The sequence below is a fragment of the Poecile atricapillus genome, chromosome 1 (assembly GCF_030490865.1).
Source record: "Poecile atricapillus isolate bPoeAtr1 chromosome 1, bPoeAtr1.hap1, whole genome shotgun sequence".
Classification (NCBI taxonomy): Eukaryota; Metazoa; Chordata; class Aves; order Passeriformes; family Paridae; genus Poecile; species Poecile atricapillus.
The window spans coordinates 18,082,460-18,103,268 of record NC_081249.1 but is presented as its reverse complement, the minus strand read 5'-3'; the positions used below and the strand labels follow the sequence as shown (position 1 = coordinate 18,103,268).

The 20,809-nt window shown below is 39.7% G+C and overlaps 1 protein-coding gene across 1 annotated transcript in view; it reads right to left on the bottom strand.

The window, feature by feature from the left end:
• Positions 1-923: 923 nt before the first annotated feature.
• GEMIN8 (gem nuclear organelle associated protein 8) overlaps positions 924-20,809 on the bottom strand; it is a 28,786-nt gene continuing 8,900 nt past the window's right edge. Inside the window, exon 4 of the mRNA XM_058829451.1 lies at positions 924-3,498. Within this exon, the coding sequence (XP_058685434.1) occupies positions 3,248-3,498 (251 nt within the window). The 3' untranslated portion in view covers positions 924-3,247. The remainder of the gene's footprint in view (positions 3,499-20,809) is intronic.

The following is a 20,809-nucleotide window of genomic DNA, read 5'->3' as shown; positions in this document are numbered from 1 at the left end:
AAAATTCTAAAAGAACAAGAGCCCTTGACAACATCACCAAAGCATAAAAGTAAGCAATTTTTCTTTCCGTAGGAAATAGATCATTGCTTCATTTCTATGTTACATTTATATCACACCAATTCTGAAAGGTTTTTTTCTCCTTATTTCTTTTAAGAATGTAGTAGAAAAGACCTATTACATTTTCCTCCTATCTTCAGAGCATCATCAACCAATCACAAATTCTTCTGCTGAAAATCAGCCTGATTTGCATGTAACAAATGAAGAAACCAGTTTTTGAAATCAAGACTGATTGGATGACAACTTGTGACTTCAGGGTGCAATTCCTTCTACTGGAGCTGGGAAATGCTCATGAGAAACAGTACCATCAGGAAATGAAGAATTCCCTTTGGGCAGGACTATACCAACAACTGGCATAACTGAAAGCAAAGGTACAATCATCTGGAGAAGGAAGAATCACGTCTGTAGCACCACAGCTGCATTCTGGTCAAGGAACATTGTACCTTTGGGGGAACAATGTGTGCATGTTCCCATGACTGAGGACTGCATAATACATGCGTGCAAGAAAGGCAAATGTTACAGACGATGGAAGTGGCATTTTTGAGTTGCTGCTGCATTTCCTCCATGATCACATGCTTTTATGTGAGATATTTATCATAAATGTAAAATGACATGGGAGATAGAGTAAAAGAACTGCAACATATCTGGGCCAGATGTCCCATTTTGCTGGCCCATCCCCTGAAATGAGATTATTTGGCAGCAACTCATAAGTCCGCAGTAGGATATTTCCCCCTTTCAGGAGTTAGTATACAGTTCCTAGGGAACAATTCATCCAGTTCTCTCTCCTTCTAACCTCATGGCATATTAAACCTACTAAACCCTCTTAAAAATCCTTAAAAGAACCAAAGGCAAGGTAATTTCCTTTATATATTTATTTTTACAAATTTGTTTTACACTTTATATGAAGTAGGAAAGGAATTCAATGTTTGTCTTATATGAGGTCTCTACAAATACTTTCGAGACCTGAATTTCTGCTTCTGCTAGCAGAACCAGTTGTATGAAAAGTCAACCACAGCAAGAACTGGAAATTGTGTTGAAAAGTAAGAACAGCCCAGTCCTACCCTACCCATTCTTCTTTTTTTTTTTTCTGAACTGAACTGCACAGGGAAAACACCAACACCATATTGGGAACATTTCAAATAGGAACAGAGAAATTTATGCATGGTAATCTGCGACAGGGTTTTCCCCCAGTGGATACAACAACCCTCCCATTCATTTTGCACCACACCATACATGTGTGGTATTGCCTGACATTGCTGTGAAAGTCTTGTCAACACTCCTTGTGCCTCTCCATATGTTAAAACCACTCCTGCTCTAAGTTCAATCTTCCTTAAACAATACAGCAGCTAAAAGAAAGCTTTACCATATAAGAACTGAAGTGTCCTAACTATGGAAGTTTGTTTATATAAAAAAATAAAAGAAAATTACAAGGTGTTAAGAGGAAAATTTATTTGGTCAATGAAAGGAAACCCCAACAAAACACAGAATTTTTGACAAAACTTGCCAAAAAAAAGAGTGAAGACAAATGAAGGACTGTTAATAATCCTTTTCTCTCTCCTGTCTCACTGAAGTTTTTCAGATTAATCACACCACAAATAAGTCTTTGAAACTGGAGGCTTTTTAATTTCAGTTTTCAATTTAACTTCATCTCATCACATCTAAAGTGAAAGAGGTGGAACGACATGGAAATGCTGCTTTGAAGAAACAGTAACTACTGCTGAAAGCAAAGATATTCCAAACTGCACTGCAGACTTGCTTTGTTGCAGCTGGCTGCTGCAGAGGGCACAGCAACTGCTGGGTGTATTACAAACTACATATGCTACAGAGAAACTCTGGACACTCAGTCAACATGAACTGAAGCTAAAATTTTAATTGTAACCTTCCTCTGTTGCCACAAAGGCAGATGGGTATATCACTGTTAAACCAGCAGATGGTTCCTTTGCCCTGGCATGGAAATGCTGCAACACAAACTACTGACCTTCAGTACACAATGATATTTATCAGCAGACCTTCACAGAGAGTCCTTTTAAGTGTTCAGGGTACCATTTTCTAAGGAGACACTGGTTTTGAGGGGTCCTTTTGGCCTCTCTTACACAAACCACCAATGTGCTTCACTCCACCTGGTGTGGGGCAAGCACAACTGGCCCAAAGAGTGACAGAAGCAGAACCAAACAGCTAGTGCAGATGGACAAGCACACACAGAGGCACATCTCTGTGCAGATAGATGAGTACACAATTACTTATGTTTAAATTTTGTGCATGTCCTATGCACTTGGCCATTGGAAAGCTGCAACAAAAATAGACATAGCCCACAGGGCTACCTGGCTTCCTCAGTTCCACATACATTGGTCAGATATAGTCTACTGCTCTAATAAGCCTTCTTTAAAGCTTAAAGTCCATTGCTGCTTTTTATTAGAATGGCAAAAAACACTGTAGGCACTGGCTCCAATAGAGTTGTGTCCTCTTAGTTTCTCTTCTGCTTGACAGATCTCTAACAGACAGGACCACATCAGGCTTCTGCCCGATCCTCCCACCCCTGCATTAAAACATTTTTCTATATAATGTTGCTTTAGAGTCAAACTCATGCCAGACAAGTATCAGTCTGGAAAAAAAACTTCCTGCTTTATTATAAACCTTTGAAAAAGAATTCCAATGTCTGGGCTATGGTAATTTGATAAGTTGTATCTTGGCCAGTGGGCTCCTGGTTCTCAAAAAAATCCAAGATTAGCAGACATAACACTTCAAGCTATGCTGTGTGAAACATGATCCTAATACTACTACATTAAATAAGACTAGAAAATGGGATCAGTCAAATTCCTAAACAGGAAGAGCAGACGATTCCTAAAGTCTTTTCCTTCTTTATAATGCTTCAAGTTTTCCCAGTTCACTGGGTATGGATGTTATGTTTCTTGCAAGTCAAGGCAAGCGGGTATCAAATTAGAGAATTTTAGACAGGTTTGATATTACAGTCCCTCCTATTACTACTTGACAACTGTATGTAGGATGAATGGACTGTGAGCATCACTGACAGACACCGTAAAAGAAAAAAATGGCCAAAGAAATACATGCTGTCCTTGCTAGACACTCCCCCAAAGCCCAAAACCAAAATGTGCAGTTTGTTCTTTCAGCAGCCCAACCTGAGGCACCTGACCTTATAGCACTGAGCCATGTCAGAGCACAGCCCAGGTACTCACAGCTTAAGGGGAATAATGGGCCAGTATTTGGGCTGCTTTTTGTCACAGTTCCTATCAAAGATAAGCTGCATGGCAGCCTCCATTGCCTGGATTTTGGCAGCTTCAGCACCATACAGTTTCTTCATTTCTGCCCTGCGCCTCTCCCCGGGTCTTTCTGTAGGCGGCTCCACAGAACGCTCCACCCTCCTGTGCAAGTCTTGATCAGCCTCCACGTAGGGGTCCTCAGCTTCCAGCTGCTGCTGCTTCCCTAGACAAATAAACCATAAGAGATGTAAATTACTGGGCTATAGACCAGTCATGTTTTATTTTAACTTTTAAAAATATTATATATTTTTGCTGGTCTAAAAGGAAAAAATCCGTATGTTCTAGGGAGCAGCTGCACTCATTTTGCATAAAGACAAATTCACACTAAATATCACGGTAAAGCCAGGCTGGAATAAATGGGGAGAAATGAAGACGATCCTGGAACTGAATCCTAAAACTGTAAGAAACCTATGTATTAGTACTACTAAGCAAAAATCAACATTGCTCCATTTCTCCCCAAAATATAGACACCCCAAAATCACTCAAACAACAACACAACAAAAAACAAAAACACAACCCCCGTCCCCCTCCCAAGAAAACAGAAAAAACCCAACCAAAAAATCCCAATTCACTCCCCATACCGAAAAAATCCAACAAAAAGGAGAGTTGTTTCCAAAATAATGACTTAGCAGCTGAGAAAGGAAACAATGCACAGGACAATGTAACTTTAGCTGAATGATAGCCAAGTGAAAATGTAATCAGTTACTACTCTGTGAAAATGAACAAATGGGTCTGTCATGTCTGCCATTAAGTGCATTCAATGAAACACAGCTGTAAGCATCATGTTTAGATAAACTGTCCAAACTCAGCCATTTCTCAAGACTTGCAAAGTCCAAAGCTGGCAGCCTTACTCTACTGCTTTGAAAACAAACAAAACAGCACCAACATAAATGCATGCATCAGGTCTTTTAAAGAGGATTTAAAACAATTCAAGAGGTGAAACATTAAGACCAATCTGTCAACAAAAACGCTCTGGGGTAAGCAAGAAATTGATTGTGCATGTCCAAATTTACCTCTGCTTCCTGGGTACTGCTCTGATGAAACAATGCTATGTGCAGTGAGAACATCAAAGGGCTACACAAAACTTCATTCTTATGGGGACATTTCTGTAAGAGGGAGAAAATCACCTGGCAACTGAACTCCTCAATAAAAAAAACTACCATCCTCAAAAGCATGAGTTCACTACTAATGACAGTGGCAGAGTTTTTTTAAACATCAAAAAGGACAGAGCGTCCACAGGTCAGGATGCATTGGTCACACATAGGACATTGCTTCTCAGCTTTTAGTGCCATGTACCTCTTCCCTCTGTCACCCTAAGGTGGGGATTTAGCTTCCACAACACACATGACATCTGCAAACCCTAACCCAAAGTTAAATATCCTGACATTTCTGTGTCAAACATCTGCAGTTTATTTTTATACTGGAAAGTACTGTACTGAGCAGCCAACTGACTGTCAGCCTTCCTAAAGGAATTAGCCCCTGTATGGCATTCACAGAAAACAGATATTTTAAATTATATGATCAGAAACTTCAGTTTTGGGATCTGTTTGTCTGACAGACACAGAAAGTTTTTGTCCTGTCATTTGGAACACGATGCACAGTTTTGTGTTGGTTGTCAAAGGGTTTGAGGAGCTATTAGCGATCTGTTCCAGAAAGCCATTTCTGTGATTCTGCTTTAAGGACACACCCCTGAACTAGGCTGCACTGCCAGAATCACAAGGAAATATACATTAGAGTCCATATGTGTTTTTGGAAGAGTCAGATTTATTTGGTGTCGGGCCATTTTAACCAGAAGGTTTGAATTAAAGAAACTAACATTGCCTACAGAGGGCTCAGCACTTCGAGGACAAGATAGAGCACCCAGGCTATACCTTGCACCCCACTGAAACCAACTTCCTGGGACACCACACTGCCCACAACTACATAACATGCTTTTAAACACAAACTGGATACAAATTACACTGAATAGTTTTAGATAGAAAAAAACCAAACAAGACTATGCTGGCAAACCAATGTCTCCCACTGTAGATTACACAGCAAAACTGGCAAGGCAATGAATTGGACCAATATTTCTTAACTCTCTTGGGACACTAGATAATTCCCTGTACTTCTGCATTGCCCGTGGAATTTTTTTATTCTTTAGTTCCATAGCTGCATGCTAAAGACAGCTGCTTCCTTGCTTGTTTGCTGTAGAATGCTGTCTGATAGCTCACTGCATACGCTGATCCTGAAGGAAAAAAAAAAATATTCTCTGGAGATAGATAATGAATTCTTCTGTTTGGAAATTAAATGGAACTCTAGCAAAAACTTCATGATGGATGAGAAGATTACTGTTTAGTGTGCATCAATCTCAATTTCTCTACACAGAGTAGTTCATAAACCTGTAGATTCTAATTGTAACAATCAAAATAATAATACCAATTTAAATTCCACTCTCAGAATTACTTGATGTATGTCTGGAGTATTTTACTTTACACTAAGCAGATATACTGTCCTTAATTTTCTAACTTCTGCTATTCCATAGCTACTGGTTAAAAAAGATCCCAGAGTGATCATATTACAGAGTTTTAGACACATAAATTAGGTCTGGAATCCAGGCAGAGGCTCAGGACAGAAATGTGCCACAGGGACACACAGTTTTTTGCACCAAAGGCTGAATTTGAGCACAGAACATGACAGCTGTTGTTGGTAATACCACTGCAGCTGTGTGGAATTTCGTTGCAGTTTCAAATCAGTTATCTGTGCAGAGATATTACTGTAACAAACTCCACAGTCATAGACAGAATCATAGAATGGCTTGGGCTAGAAAGGACCTTAAAGATCATCTTATTCCCACTCCCCTGCCACAGAAGGGACAGTATCCACTAGATCAAGTTGCTCAGAGCCTCATCCAGCTTGGCCTTGAACACTGCCAGGGATGGGACATCCACAGCTTCTCTGGGCAACTTGCTCCAATGTTTTACCACCCTCACAGTAGGCAGCATTAGTTGCTTCTACAGATGATCAAGGAAAAGAAGTAATGAAACTAAATGGGCATATAAACTACTGCTTTTCCAAAAACAAGTATTTCCAGCCAAAAATAGACATAATAGATAATAGAGAAAGTACTGTCCTGTTGAGGTGCACACTAAACTTTCTTTGATGGAGCAAGTGCGGGAAAGTACAAGTGCTGTAATTCCAGCAGTCTGGGTTCTATCCACTACCTCAGAGTTTACTTTAAAAACAATACAAAGCAGTACAATTTGAGCTAAATGTGCAAGTACCTCTTCATCAAAAAGCTGACAACTAGAATCTGACAATGGAAATACAAACAAAATTGTAAACTGTCTATAACCCCAAGCCTATGGAGACAAGAATTTCTCTGAAGCAAGCAAAACATACTCTCACCCATGAAGCAGATAGCATGGTTTATCAAAACACTTATTTTCAACCTGCAGTAATGAAGTCCCCAGCTCATTCTCAGATCAGTTTCACATTCCAAATTCACAAGTCATTGGGCTGCCAAGTTATAAATGTAAAACAAGTAATTTTTACACAATTCTAAGTAGTTCCTCCTTCCACTTCACACAGACTAAAATAAACATGCTTTCTTTTACAGCATTCAGCTTCAGCTACTGGCAAGCTTCCCCCAATCAAGGCACAGTATTTTGCAAATGTTCACAAGGTCAGCAGGCAGCTGCAGTTGTGGTTGGTTCTCAGCACAAAGGAAAAGCACTGCTGACATTTTCCCAACCGATCAGTTCCATTACTTTTCAAAGATGCTCTTTCTCTCCCGAAGATCTTTTCAAAATTAACTTATTCCTACCAAGTCCAGCTCTGCTGGGAAGCCATTGTTACCTGGCCAAAACCAGTTGGGGCATCTTTTTCCAGACACAGCAAATTGAATGAATTCTTTAACCATGAAGAAAAGAAGTCCAGAACTGTCATGCACCCAGTGTCCTGGGTAACCCAAAGGTTTACTGTATTCTGTATCTATCTGTGCCCAAAACGGGAAGTGTCTCTTTAAGATGCTGGATCCAGAAATGGAACTGCGGGGCCAGCAGGTGCCGGTCTCTTTAAAGCCAGGGTTGTGCAGGCAGAGCTCTCTCTTCCTGCCCATGGCTCTTGCTCTTTGCCTTTTATTCTTGCAGGCAGAGAGCTGAGGCAGCACCAGTGGAGGCTCCCCTCTGGTTTTCTTTTGGGGTGTGTTTTTATGAGGTAGGTAGGTGTTCAGCCATGTCCAGGAGAGCAGGCCCCATCACACATAACAGTGACTTGCGAAGACAAGTGTCATCACTCCAAATGTCCCCCCCTTCCTCCTTCTTCCCCCCAACTTTATATCCTGAGCATGATGTCAGATGGTCTGGAACATCCCCTTGGTCAGTTGGGGTCACCTGTCCTGGCTGTGTCTTCTCCCAGTCTCCCATGCATCACCGAGGTCCTCACCAGTGTGGCAGTAGGAAAAGCAGAAAAGGCTCTGTGTAAGCCCTGCTCAGCAATAGCAAAAACATTTCTATATTATCAACCCTGCATTAAGTGCAGATTAGAAACACTGCCCCATACCAGTCACTGTGAAGGAAATAAACTCTACCCCAGCACATCTACCTAACTCATGCTACATTCCTGGGCCATCATTAGTAATTCTAGGCCTTATGAAAGTAAGTTTTGGACAACTGTTTGTCCCTTCATCATTTTTCCCACGTTTTATGGACGATTTTTAATCTGGTGTGTACTAGCTGAAAAGGACAAATACAGGGAATGCCAAAAGCAGGAGACAGTAACTAGTGTATTAGTCATTCGCTGCATTTGGGCCTTCATATGCACACAAATTACCTCTTACTTTCAGCAAGACTGACCTAAGACGTAAGCTCTTTTCCCCATAAATCCATAGAAACTCAGATGCCTTGTTTCTCTTATTTTATGAAAGGGAAAATGTCACACAATTTTCTGTAAGTCTGATACATTTTACATTACTTTCTTTCTTTGTAATATCCTTTGAGAAGCTTAAGTAGTAATAGGAAAAAAAAAAAAATATTCCTGTCTGGAATTTAACTTCTTATTAAAGGAAAAGTAAAACCCAACAAAACAAACCAAGGAAAAGAAACAACTTCAAAACCAAAACCCAAATAAACTCCCTTATTTAGAAAGAAGTGTCCATGGAGAGACTTTGCAACATTAAAAGGAGATAGAAGTAGGGAGGGTAATTATCTATGTCATATTTTTAATGAAAGATTCATACCCAGCATTGTGTGGTTTCTTGTACCATTTTTAGCTCTCAGTATTTATACATCCAACCCTCAGCTCACTCAACCAGTGATCATATGCCATCTGACAACATTTCTTACACAGACATTCTTCCCCACAGGTCTGTAGGTGCCCACACTCAGCAGCTTGCCATGTGCTGCACCACACAATGGTAGGTATGGTTAGAGACCAAGGGCTTGCTCCTCCTAAGTGTTAAATACCATTACTGACTTTCAGTTGCTTGCTTAGTTAGCACATTATTTTTCAAGGAAATATTGCACTTTCTCCAGTCTTGATGTGTTTTTAATTTTCCATGATTTCAGATTGACCTATGTGTTCACATATTTGTCTGCTTATCTCAAATGATGAATTATTTTCTGTTACTGCTGTGTGTGCACTTTGTGAGCTTTTTCATCTTAAATGCTACCTGAGCTGATCTTGAGCAGCCCACACTAACAGTTAAAACCATTACCCATTTCTACTGATTAAAAACTCCTAGTTCTCTCTTTGAATGCCACTTCCCACGAGCCTATCTGCTGTGTTAAGTGTTCTGCCCACACAGGCTTCTCCATGCAAAATGTCAGCTTCTTCATCTTCCTAGAAAAGCTAAATACCTTTACCATAAACCTATATAAGAGCGTTTTTTTTGTGTGATAGAATCAGACCATTTTATTGTGCCCATACTTGTACAAACTGGGCATAACATGGGGAAAATCAAAACCTTTGCCTCAAGGAATTCAACCAAAACAGGGATTTAAATCAGGATTTGTACACAGGATATTCAAGGAGTTTAATTTCTGCAGAGCTCTGCAGAGCTCTGGATTTCCATAGGGCTGGAATCTCATGTACTACTCTTTATCAAGAGCAAAGCTTTGCAGAACAAGTTGCCATCAGTGGGAGTCTACAAGATACAAAAAACTGTGAATTACCCCCACATCTGTAAAGATAAAATATTCTTGGTTGCTAAAAACAGCGTGGTCTTGCTTGCTGGAAGGTTACTAAGGAACACTAAGTAACTTATTGAAAATGCAGAAATATACTGAAAGAGAATGATGATTTCATAGCAGAATGAACAGCCTCGTTCTAACTGTAAACTGGCTTGGGGAAAATAAACTTCGTTTGAAACTTATTCTTAAAACTTTGTGCTTCAAAAGATGTGACAAAGGGATTCCCTATGACACCACGTAACTTTCCCCTTCCCATTTTTAACAGAAGTCTGATCTCCAAGGAGAGCTAGGCCCTATCTTACTATGCAAGCAGTCTCATCTACACAGAAAAATCCAATGTTGTAGCTGACTGGAAAGCACTAATTTGGAATAAAAATTACTTTTGGTGGGAGTAATTGCCTGCAATGTTAAGCTTTCAGTCACCATTCATGATGATCATGAGAAAGAACTACAAAAAATCCCGAGGATATTAAACCCCCAAATATCTACACTGACAAAGTTAGTAGACAAATCCTCTGCTAGTTGAGGAGAGAATGAGTTAAAAGGAATGGACTATTTCGCCACATATATCTCCACAAGCACATATATTGCACAAGCAATGCAATATTCTCAAAGAAAACGGAAAACACTCCCTTACAGGCTTTGAAGTAAGAGCAGATGTGATTCCTTGGCAAGCTTGTGGCAGTCTGAAACCATGGTTCCATGGACATTTTCCTTTCCTCAGCTACAAAACCAGCTTATGCAATTTCTTCTCTCCCTCTCCCTTGGCTGTGTGCTCCAGCTCCCAGGCCCCTCATGGATGATGCTACAATTGTCTAAGGGGCAACACAAAGAATCCTACAAAAAACCAACAACCCCCCAGACAAACAAAACCTCAACATGTTATATTTAGTTCTAGTACAGTTCAGTGCCCTGGAAACACCAGAGCAGGAGAGAATGTCTAGGAAGAACTGCTTAGCCTGGCTTTGGCACGAAGATGTGTTTACTGAAGCACAGTCCAACTGAAACCTATTGCTAAGAGCAGGAAATAATCTCAGGTAAGAGAGTGCACTCCCTCAGACACAGTTGCAACAAGCTGTCTAAACAGACAGCAAACAGATTTTGCACATCTGATGTATTCTAATACCTTCTCTTTCACTGTAATTCAATTTTTCTACAGAGTTTGAAGAGGACAGCTCTGTAGAAACAGGGCAAAACTACTTACCAAGACAGCACATGGAGAAAAACTACCTTTGAAATAAAAATTAACAGAAACCAAGGAAGTAAGATTAGAACTAAGGTGTTCCACTTTCAGGTTTGGTACTTAATGGTACGTGTCACTCTCAAGTTAATTAATCACATGCCTCACTGTAAATAATCTGTAAAGTGAATCTAACACTTCAAGGAAAGAATTAATTATGTCACATTATTTTGTTATTTGAGTTATGCAAGTGACAGAAAGTTATACAGCCAACTGGAGAATAAAGAAGCCGATTTCTGTTTTAGAAATAGGATTAAAAACCAAGGATTGTTGTGTGTGGTCTCCAAAACAAACTGTCAACGATCCTACACAGAAACAATATAAGCCTTCATGCCTATGTTTACATTAGCACTAGGCTACACTGGTTACTGCCCAGCTAAACATCAAATCACCTTTCTTTTATTTTCTATTACCTTCCACAGTGAAGCCTCTAAAAAGGAGTATTTTTAGCCCAACCAGAAAATGCACGGAAACAATTAAACCCCATGAACATGAAACAATCAGCTAGTCAGTGGAACTTCAAGTGAAAGCCTGCTCTAGAAATTTGATTGCTCTAAATGTAATTCATAATCAGGGATTTATTGATAAAAGCTAGAAAACACAGAGGCGAGCCCTGCAAAATCAGGGGTCTGTAGCACACCAGAGGCACCAAGGTGTCTGAACGCTGGTGCCATCTGACAGAATTCAACTGATAGGAAGTTGCTGACCGACCACTGCTAAGAAATTAGAACAGGATCAGGCATGGGCAGCTGCCTCTAGTAAGGATCAAGTCTACTTCAATAAGATTAAATACAGACCAGCTGACTCTGCACTCCCATCCCCCAAAACAACTCCAATCTGTCACTGATGGCAACAATGCTGACACCAGACAAAGACAACACTGCTAGAGTAAACAGAAGGATTACTTAAATCTATATATAACTATGTCTTCACATACATATATGGCACAGTCTGAGGAGACTGAACAAGGAAATGTTAAAATTTAAAAGTGCTACTTTAAAAGCAATCTAGAACACTGGACAAACATGAGTTTCACAATAATTTTTATGTGTGCCTTGAAAAGAAATTAAACACATGCACTTGGAAGAACATGTTTCACAATGCACTGAGGTGCTAGACAGCTAAATAATACTGAGTTTGGTGCTTTCAGGAAAAAAAGAAAGGAAGTAGCCTGTGTCAGTCTTCTAGATCAAACTCACACATTTGAACTTCACATTGAAATTTCTTTCTTGACTCCAGACATACCTGGAGTGCTGAATTCAAGTTTGGTTTATTGTTTGATATGAGAAAGCTACTTTATGAAATACACTTGAAAAAGATATTTTTTGGAGAGCAACCTGAAGCCATGTTGCTGATTTTCTGGAAGGAAGTATACTCAGTCTATGAACTGACCTTTCAGTTAACTGGCAGGTGCAAAATTCAGTATTATCACAGACATGCAGAATTAAATAACAAGGTCTAATCCAGAGAAAATTAATTTCAGCAAGTAAATACACATTTTCTCCATGCTGCTAGTAAACTACATATGCTGCTTGACCAAGCATTTGGAAAGAGACATCTGGAAAAAGGGTCAAACCAAAGGAATCAGTGAAACATATGAAGCATACTTTGGAACGAAGAGCTGAGAGGCAACTTTGGACACATAAGTTTATCTCTGACCTTCTGAATTTCTCATTGCTTATTTCAGCACTCTAGTAAATGAAATCAAATATACTTAACCACATAAGGGTAACTGCTATGCCCAGTATTAAAAACAACAATAAACATTGGGGAAATATGCCAGAAGATGTGCAGATGTGCATCTATTGTACCTTCCACAAAATGGGAATGTTTGACTTCAGAAGTAGTGCCAGGGTTTGGTGCTGAAGCACAGGTCTGAGCACTCGCTTTTAAAAGAGAAAGCTGGCATCCCACTTGTCAGAAAGTGAAGTTGTACTTCTCGGCAGTTGGGAGCTCCCTGTCTCCTCTCTGTCACTTCAACGGGATAATTCATAAATAAAGTATTTCAGTGACTTGATGAAGACTTTTCACAAGGAGAGCCACCAGACTAAAAGCCCATCTTGTCTGATAGCCTGCTCATGACAGGGGTCAGTACCTAGTGCCAAGGGAAGGATGTAAAAGCAGAGGATATAAAATCCCTACATGTCACCAGCATCACCTAGTTTGAAATGGAGAAACCAGAAAAATGCAGATGCTTCTCCAAAGCCAGCCAGCTGCTCTGCGATCTACCACCTCAACACCTCCTCCATCAGCATGCTGCACATGACGCAGCCTTCACAGTAGCCAAAAATCCCAAGGCAATGACAACTGATGAATTTTAGAGTGATTCTGCCAACGCTCTGTTCAACAACTGCATCAGAAATCACAGACCTTCTAGAAATCAAGGTATTCTGCAAAACTTGTAAAAAGTGAGAACAGCAGCATTAGTTTCAGCATTTGAACAACCACAGAAAAGCTGAGGCCCAGCAAGCTCTTTGGAGACCTACATTCCTTGGAAAAGTGTCTACAATTTCTGTGAATACAGAGCTGACTTTTAGAGCAACAATCACTTCATCAACTACATATGAAATTAAACCCAGGATATTCTTATCCAGTTAAATGTGAACAATAACACTCAATAGTGTAATACCCATGTTATTTATTTCAGTAAAAACAGCCATTTAATATTTAGTCTTAATTTTTTTACTTTACCTCCATGATTTCAGTGTACCAGAGCAATCTGAGAAATTCAGAAATGTGTCCTTGAAAATATTATGAGAAATTCCAATAGCCGCATAAACAGCTTTGTGTACTTTGGAGGCCAGCAACAATTGTAATAATTGTAACACTGATGAACAGCTGGATTGCTCTGTACTGGGTACTTCATAGGGTTACAGCACAAGTGTTTCTCAGTATGTTGCCATATCAACATTCTCTATTTCTCTGAGTGCAGGGAAGTGATATCACCCCCGTACTAAAGGTCCAAATAAATAGAAAATGGACACAAATTCCTAGAGCAGGAGGTGTTCTAGATTCATTGGAATGAGCTTCACAGCTGATGACATCACATGGTGGCCCAGGTGGCTAAACCCTGTCACTGGAAAAGACAAGAAAGACAATGTTCCCTTGTATCCTTAGGGTTTAAAGATGCATCATCCTTTGGGTATAAATGACTTGTTTTTTTCTTCCTGGAAGGCATATGTGGAAGACTATTATTTGGAATATTTGTCTCTGAATTCCACCTACACTAAAAGTTTTGGTCTAGTCTCAAGTGGCACACCAAGGCTATGACTGAAGTCTGTACAGGCCACCTAAGTCTGAGATGTGTGGCCTAACAACTTCTGCCTGCCTTCTCTCACTTGATTTTGAGCATCCAAGGAAATGAGTTTTGAAAAGACCCAGGCAGATGGAAGTCTCTGAACTGTCGATTTCTGCCATGCCAGCAGCCACATTTCCCTAATGACAAAGGATGTGAATTCCATTTGGATACTTCTGATAAAGCTGAGGCACAGTGAGAGGTGCTGAAAAGCAAATGGTGCCTCTGGAAGTCTTGGCATTAACAACACCCCATTAAAATTAGCTGGGGTAAATTACCTGTCTCCAAGCAAATCTGTCTTTATAGGGGATTTGCTTTAAACAAAGAGACCTAAAATGTGTAACACTCGAGGTATTTTGCTGCCATGCAATACCTCTGTTGCAGCTTCTGAGAAGATTTTGTATGTCATGAGTGTAGAAAGAAGATGTCAACATTACATCCATTTCTACCTTGGTCTCTGGCATTTGCTTTTCACTGTTACTCCAGTGCTGAACACCCTGGAAATTTAAACATTCTTTCTGCAACAAAAGCTCCCCCAGTAGATACCAAAATAGGTGCATTAGAAAACACTTACTTCATAGCCCACAATGTCACCGTCCACTTTCAAGGTTTAAAGTATCACACTAAAGGCAGATGAATTCAGATTTATCAGCAGAGAACTGAAACACAGCTCTCCTTAAATTAAGATCATTCAAAGATCCAGAAATGCTGCATGTGGCACCCAGATGGAACCAGTAATTGAGGAATTTTAGGGAAAAGTGCATAAACTGTGAAGACAGACTGCCCAAGCTGAGTGATTAGTGCAGAGATGCTTTTATGCTGCTTTTCCCTAGAGCTGTGCCTGTCAGCATGGTCTCACCTGCTCTTTTCCACAGCAGCTGCAGCTGCTTTCACAGCCTTCCCTGCAAGGACAAAGAATGAAGAGGAGACTAGAGGAGGCACTCAGAGCAGCTGCAGATGTTAATGGAATAACCAAGCAGGCAAACGTGCCTTCAAAAAATTACCAGCACCAGTTCTGAGTATAAGCAGTGTCTCCATCTTCCCACACCAACCTGTTCCCATATGAAGCAATCTTCCATAACAGCATTCTGAAATGAATTTTTGCTCTTATGACAAGACTGGGGAAGGATTCCTTGTTCCACATGTGGCCTCAGCCCGGGGGCCCACCTGTTGGTTCCTTGCCAAAATTTTGCAGAGCCCTAGCATGTGACAGAAATACCTTCAATCCTTAGAAACCTCATGGACACAAAACATACACTGACACTCTGTAACTGAATTACCACATGTATATTCTTTGTAAAGAGAAAGTTACAGTGGCTGACGCATCAGAGCAAGCTACTGACTGGTTTACAGGGGGTCCTTCTGCAACCCCCAACTACAAAGAAACAGTTATCAAATGGATCTCAGATGGTGAGGGACACAGCAGCTGAGAGGAACAATGACCTGTCTCTCCTGTATCCTCAAGACAAGTCCAGTCAAAAGGAGTTTTACCATAGCACTGATTTACCAGGATAGCAACAATACAAGATTACCTGACTTCTCTTACTGAGTCATGAATAACTTAAGGAAAACAGCTTCCTGGGAGGAGTAGCTCAAATTCTGTATTCGTCCAGCAAAGATGTTGTCAACAAGATGCATTTTGGTCACAGCGATGACATCTAAGTTAACTGTTAAGCAAAAGGTCTATAAAGAATACTCAGATCATACTGTTCATTATTCTAGCACTTAAGGCTTTTGCTTTCTTCCTGCTGAGGTCCTCAAAATCCCTTATAACAATGAATAAACTGAACCTTTCAACAAGCCCCCTAGTGTATGTACTGTCTCACTGCAATAAGAGGAACACATTAGGCAGACAAATAAAGAATGACAACTTCAAACACAGGTTTCTGAAGTTTAATGCATATGTTCATATTAAGACAGCATTCTTAATTTCCATCAAATATAAGAGGAAGTAGAGGTGTTAAACATCTTGGCATTCCTCTTAAAGCAACATCTATACTACAGTCACGATGAATCATATGAGCTTCTTTTCCCACACTCCAAGCTATAAACCTGCTGTAACTCAAATACCACTACTACTAAGGATGTTTAGAAAAAACTAAGACCAGTACATCCACTGGCAGATAGGGAACTGGTATTCCAGGTCCCAGCTCTACCCAACTGCACCCATGGGAGCCTGGTCCACAGAACCCTCAGATGCCACCTAGGAGCTAAAGCCTGTGGCATCCCTTAGCTGAAAACAAGAAGCCTGGCCTTGTTCTTGTGTACTTCAGGGGTTGCCAGCACTGTCAAACAGGCTCAGCCTGAGGCACATACAAATAAGAAAGACTTTATATATTAATTTACAGGTACCTGTATTAACACCTCTACAACTCTCCAGAGCACACACACAGCTCAGTTCCCTCAGCAGTACCACAAGCTTTCCAATGTCTCTCTTCCATTACCTCCTGCAGCAACAAGCCATAGGTTCATGGAGCAAAGATATATTCTTCTAAGCCCAAATTCTGTCTTTAGCATAGGATCCAAGGAAATTTTCTTGACAATATTTTACAAATTGATACGCTTTGAATAAAGATAAGCTTGTCTGTCATGAAACATATGTAAAACTGTGCCCAACTCTTGCTCTCCAGACTCTGCAGTTTTGCAAGTAGAGATTAGTTTTCAATATTAAAGCAGTGAAAATAGTGGCACTTTTCCTTGTTTCTCTAGTGAGGAAGTATTTTCTCAATTGTTGGCTTCTGGTACCGGATAACACAGTCTCTATGCCGGACACAGTGTGTGCACTTGAGAAGAATCTCCTGCTACACAACAAAAGGTTCAATCATCAGGATCAGAGATGTGGTACAAAAGGAGTAACTTTCACATTTCTTCTTCAGTTCACAAAAGAACATGTTTCAAAAGCATCTCTCAAGCACCCACCCATATTGCAGAAATCACTTTTATTTCACAGGCATTTCTCAGAAGCTTCTGCAACTCAGCTTCTACAGACTGTGGCTAAAGTTCATGCCAAACGAGGCTTTTTGGTTTGTCAAAAAGTTTGTCAACCAAGGCTGTTAAAGGCAGGGACGCTCAGCAGATATTTATAAGTTCACCATCCACACTGCTTGGACAGTTTAGGGTAGGAAATGAGAAAGAAAAAGAAATGGTGGGGACCAAGAGTCTGTATTCCAAGAATTTGAGTTACAGTCTTATAAAGAGAAAGACAGATAAAAACCAGGGAAAAGCGTTTACCAAAGATGAAGGAAAGAAGGAAAATATGGTGGCAAAAATCCCAAATCAAAGTCTATCTTCCAAGAGGCATGCAGGCCTTAAACAAAACCACAAGCTTCACGGATCTGGTATGATTCAAACAAGTTACAAAACATGGAAAATTCCATTACTTCCTCTTCACAGAAGAGGCAGTGGCAACTATCATCTTTCAGAGAAAAAGAAACCTGAGGGGAAAAGCCTACAGATTGCAGTTTTGAAACAAACATCTTCATTCACCATTTCCGTTCATTTCTAAAAAAATATTTTCCATCTAGCATAAAAAAATTTAACTTGGGATATTATTTTTGGGAAAAGCTGGAGGCTATGTGTGGGCAATACAGACAGAGGCTTTGATGGCAAAAACTAGTCAGAGCATTAACAAATGACAGACTCTAATCTTTCGGTAATGAACTGACATGATTGTACTTTCCCTTTCTTTTCTTTGTTTTTAAATAAAGGATTCTGTCTGCGTCTTGATAACTACTACAGAATGGATCTCAATGTACTTGCAATGCCACACTCAATTACAGCAGTGATTTTCTCTTATATGCAAAAGGAAACAAAGAAAAATTGTATAAGGACAGACTACATGTTTCCAAAGCTAAATTTAAAAGTGGAATAAATATATGCAATTAGACAATTTACTGAACTGTTAGGGTTGTGAATCTTCCTTTCTTGATTTTTGCCCTTCTAATTCTTGCAAATGTAAAAAGGCAACTTACTACATTCTGTCCTTTACATCTAGGATGCCTGGAAAACCTGCTACCATACTTAAGTCTGACAGGTATGGTAACCCAGGAGAACAACTTCATGTTTTCAACTGCTAGAAGGAAAACTTAAACGCAACCAATAAACACTCCCAAGATGCACAGTATACTTGGATCACCAGCTACATGAAGAACCAGAAAAACAGACTAGCCTGACAAGAAAACCCTCTAAAAAGAGAATCACTATATAATTATGATTGCCTATGAAGAAACAAATGAAGAGGAATGAAAACTGTCTGTAAGGGTTTTAACCAAATGCACCATTTATCTAAAATATGAGATAAGTTTGTAGTGTATTTGTATGTCTAAGTTCATACAGCCTCAGCAAAACTTTGCTTATAATTACTTCTGGGCATTCCAGAAACACGTAATTGACTACAACACATGATACAAATATAAAAACTACCAAGAAATTGATGTGACTTCAAAGGAAAAAAAAAAAGATTGTTTTAAAAGAGGTTGGTTGTGAACTGTATCAATGCAGAAATGTTAAATCATGCAGCAAGTTTGCCAGTTTCAAAGCCCTTCCTTTTTGCAAGTCAGCCAATCACTGCAAACACCCACTGAGAAAACAAAACAACAAAATCCAACAGAAGTTAGAAATCTGCTTGTTCTTCAAGCCTGTAGCAGTTACTAAGAAATGAAATAAATCTTAAGTTTTCTTCTTTGGCTAGTCTGACACAACATCTTTCTTATCTGTAGAGCTTTTCTCTTTGCCATTTGCGTTAAGGCTTGTATGTCACCATCTAGGCTCAAATGCTTTTCACAGGGCCAAAGAATCACGGAATCATTAAGGTTGGAAAAGACCTCCAAGATTGAGTCATCTCATTCCCACCTACATCTCAGGCCTATTTATGTCTTTCACAGCTAAAGTTTGCAAGATCTTATCCTCTGATGTCATTTACTTCCAGCAAGCTCTAGATCAGGCATTATAAGTAAAGAGTCTGACATCAACTGGGATTCCTTTTAATCCATTTGATTATCCTTTTACATGTTGATGAGACATCTGTGGATAAGGTGTGGGAACCAGCTATCTCTCACATGAAAAATCAAGATTCACTACATGTGTCTGAAATAGATCCCTTAAAGCTGTGCAGTATTTCCTAACTTTAGAAAACCACCAAACTAATGGAGATCATACTTCACAAAGATTGGTATCGTATCCCCTTCCTTATGCGCCAATTTCCCAGTCCTATTTGCCCCACTGATGCCCTGTTCCCTTGTGACTCACACTTCATTAAGTTCCCATAAGCCTGTATCTAACTCTTGCAAACTCTCCTTTTAAAAGAAGAGCAACCTGTGTGTCTTCTCCCAAGTGAGTAACAAGGTGCAGGGGTCAGAGGCTGTGAATTCCACCTGGAGCCCCTTATTGATGCCACAGGAAGAAAACATGAGACACAGTCTTCCCCTTAATGTTCCCTAAGGACTGGCTTTTACTTTAACTGATCGTCAAGGTCCCTATTGGTATTCCACTGTGGCACACCTAAACAATTTCATTCCCATTAAAGGCTATGTAAAACTCTTGCCTCACCCCTACAAATATCTCTTTCAGACGTGGAGGAGTAAATTTCAGGCATTACTGAAGTTTATGCTACCCAAGTTTCTCTGTAAATCTGCTCCTAAGGTAGGCATGCTCAGGATCTGACATGCATCAGGCAGTTTGGGATTAAAAGGAAAAAGCATTGAAGAGAAAATACTTAAGTTACTGAGGGTTCCTTTAGCAGATGCCTTATCTCAATTTTCTCAAGCATCAATATAGAATGACGACTGTTAAACACAGTATGAAAGATGTAACATGATACAGCTTCATTATGGATCACAGCTTAATGAACCTCTAAATTTAATTTTGTTCATAAACAGCAATCAGGAAAATTAATAAATCTACCTCTTAAATGAGGTTAGTACTGCCTTCAACACGGTCTTCATACCAGCTCATATCCACACCATTAGGGAAACAATGTTTTTCCCCTTCTCCTGCTGATTATGTTTCTTCTTTTGAGAAACTTTAATTGAAAAAAAAAAAAAAATCTATTTTCCTTTTCCCTAAGCATGCAAGAAAAAAATATTTCTAAACAAGATCACACTGTGTTTTTAAGTACTTACAAAATTAGCATTTAGAAAGCATTATTCACTCTAGATTTCTATGTCACTTTTAAATTTCATTTAAATCAAGTACTTGTTTACTTTTCCATGCCTTGAGGAATTATAGATGCTTACTTAGTACTATCCTCACTTTATCAGGGAAGCTACTAAAGAAACTGAGGCACACAGTAGTGAAAGACCAGAGACTGCTTGAAGTTGCATGAAGATCTGCAATAGTGCACTGAAGCACAGAGAGTTACACTCATCCAGAACTAGGTTCACATAACACACAGCAGAGACCAAATCATTCCAAAACACTCCAAATACCACTGTGGTGAAAGGAAAAAAAGTAAAATCTGTATTCTGAGCCACAAACTTCTTCCCAATTCACCTGTTCAATAAAAAGAATCAAATAATATTATTAGCAAGAGCAGCCAGTGAGGGGTCAGGAAGAGACTAAATAGCTACACCATGGTCATACAGGATATCTGCATCAGAGAACATCTCTACGCCCTGATTTCCCAGTTTCCAGAACACCAGCTTTAATCACTCAGATACCTTTAAACACCACTAGTAATAACAGTCAAAATAAATCCAAAGAAAATGTTCTGCATTCCCAGAAGCAGCCCAGTGTCTTAAAGCATCATGTACCTCATCAAAGGAACATTTCA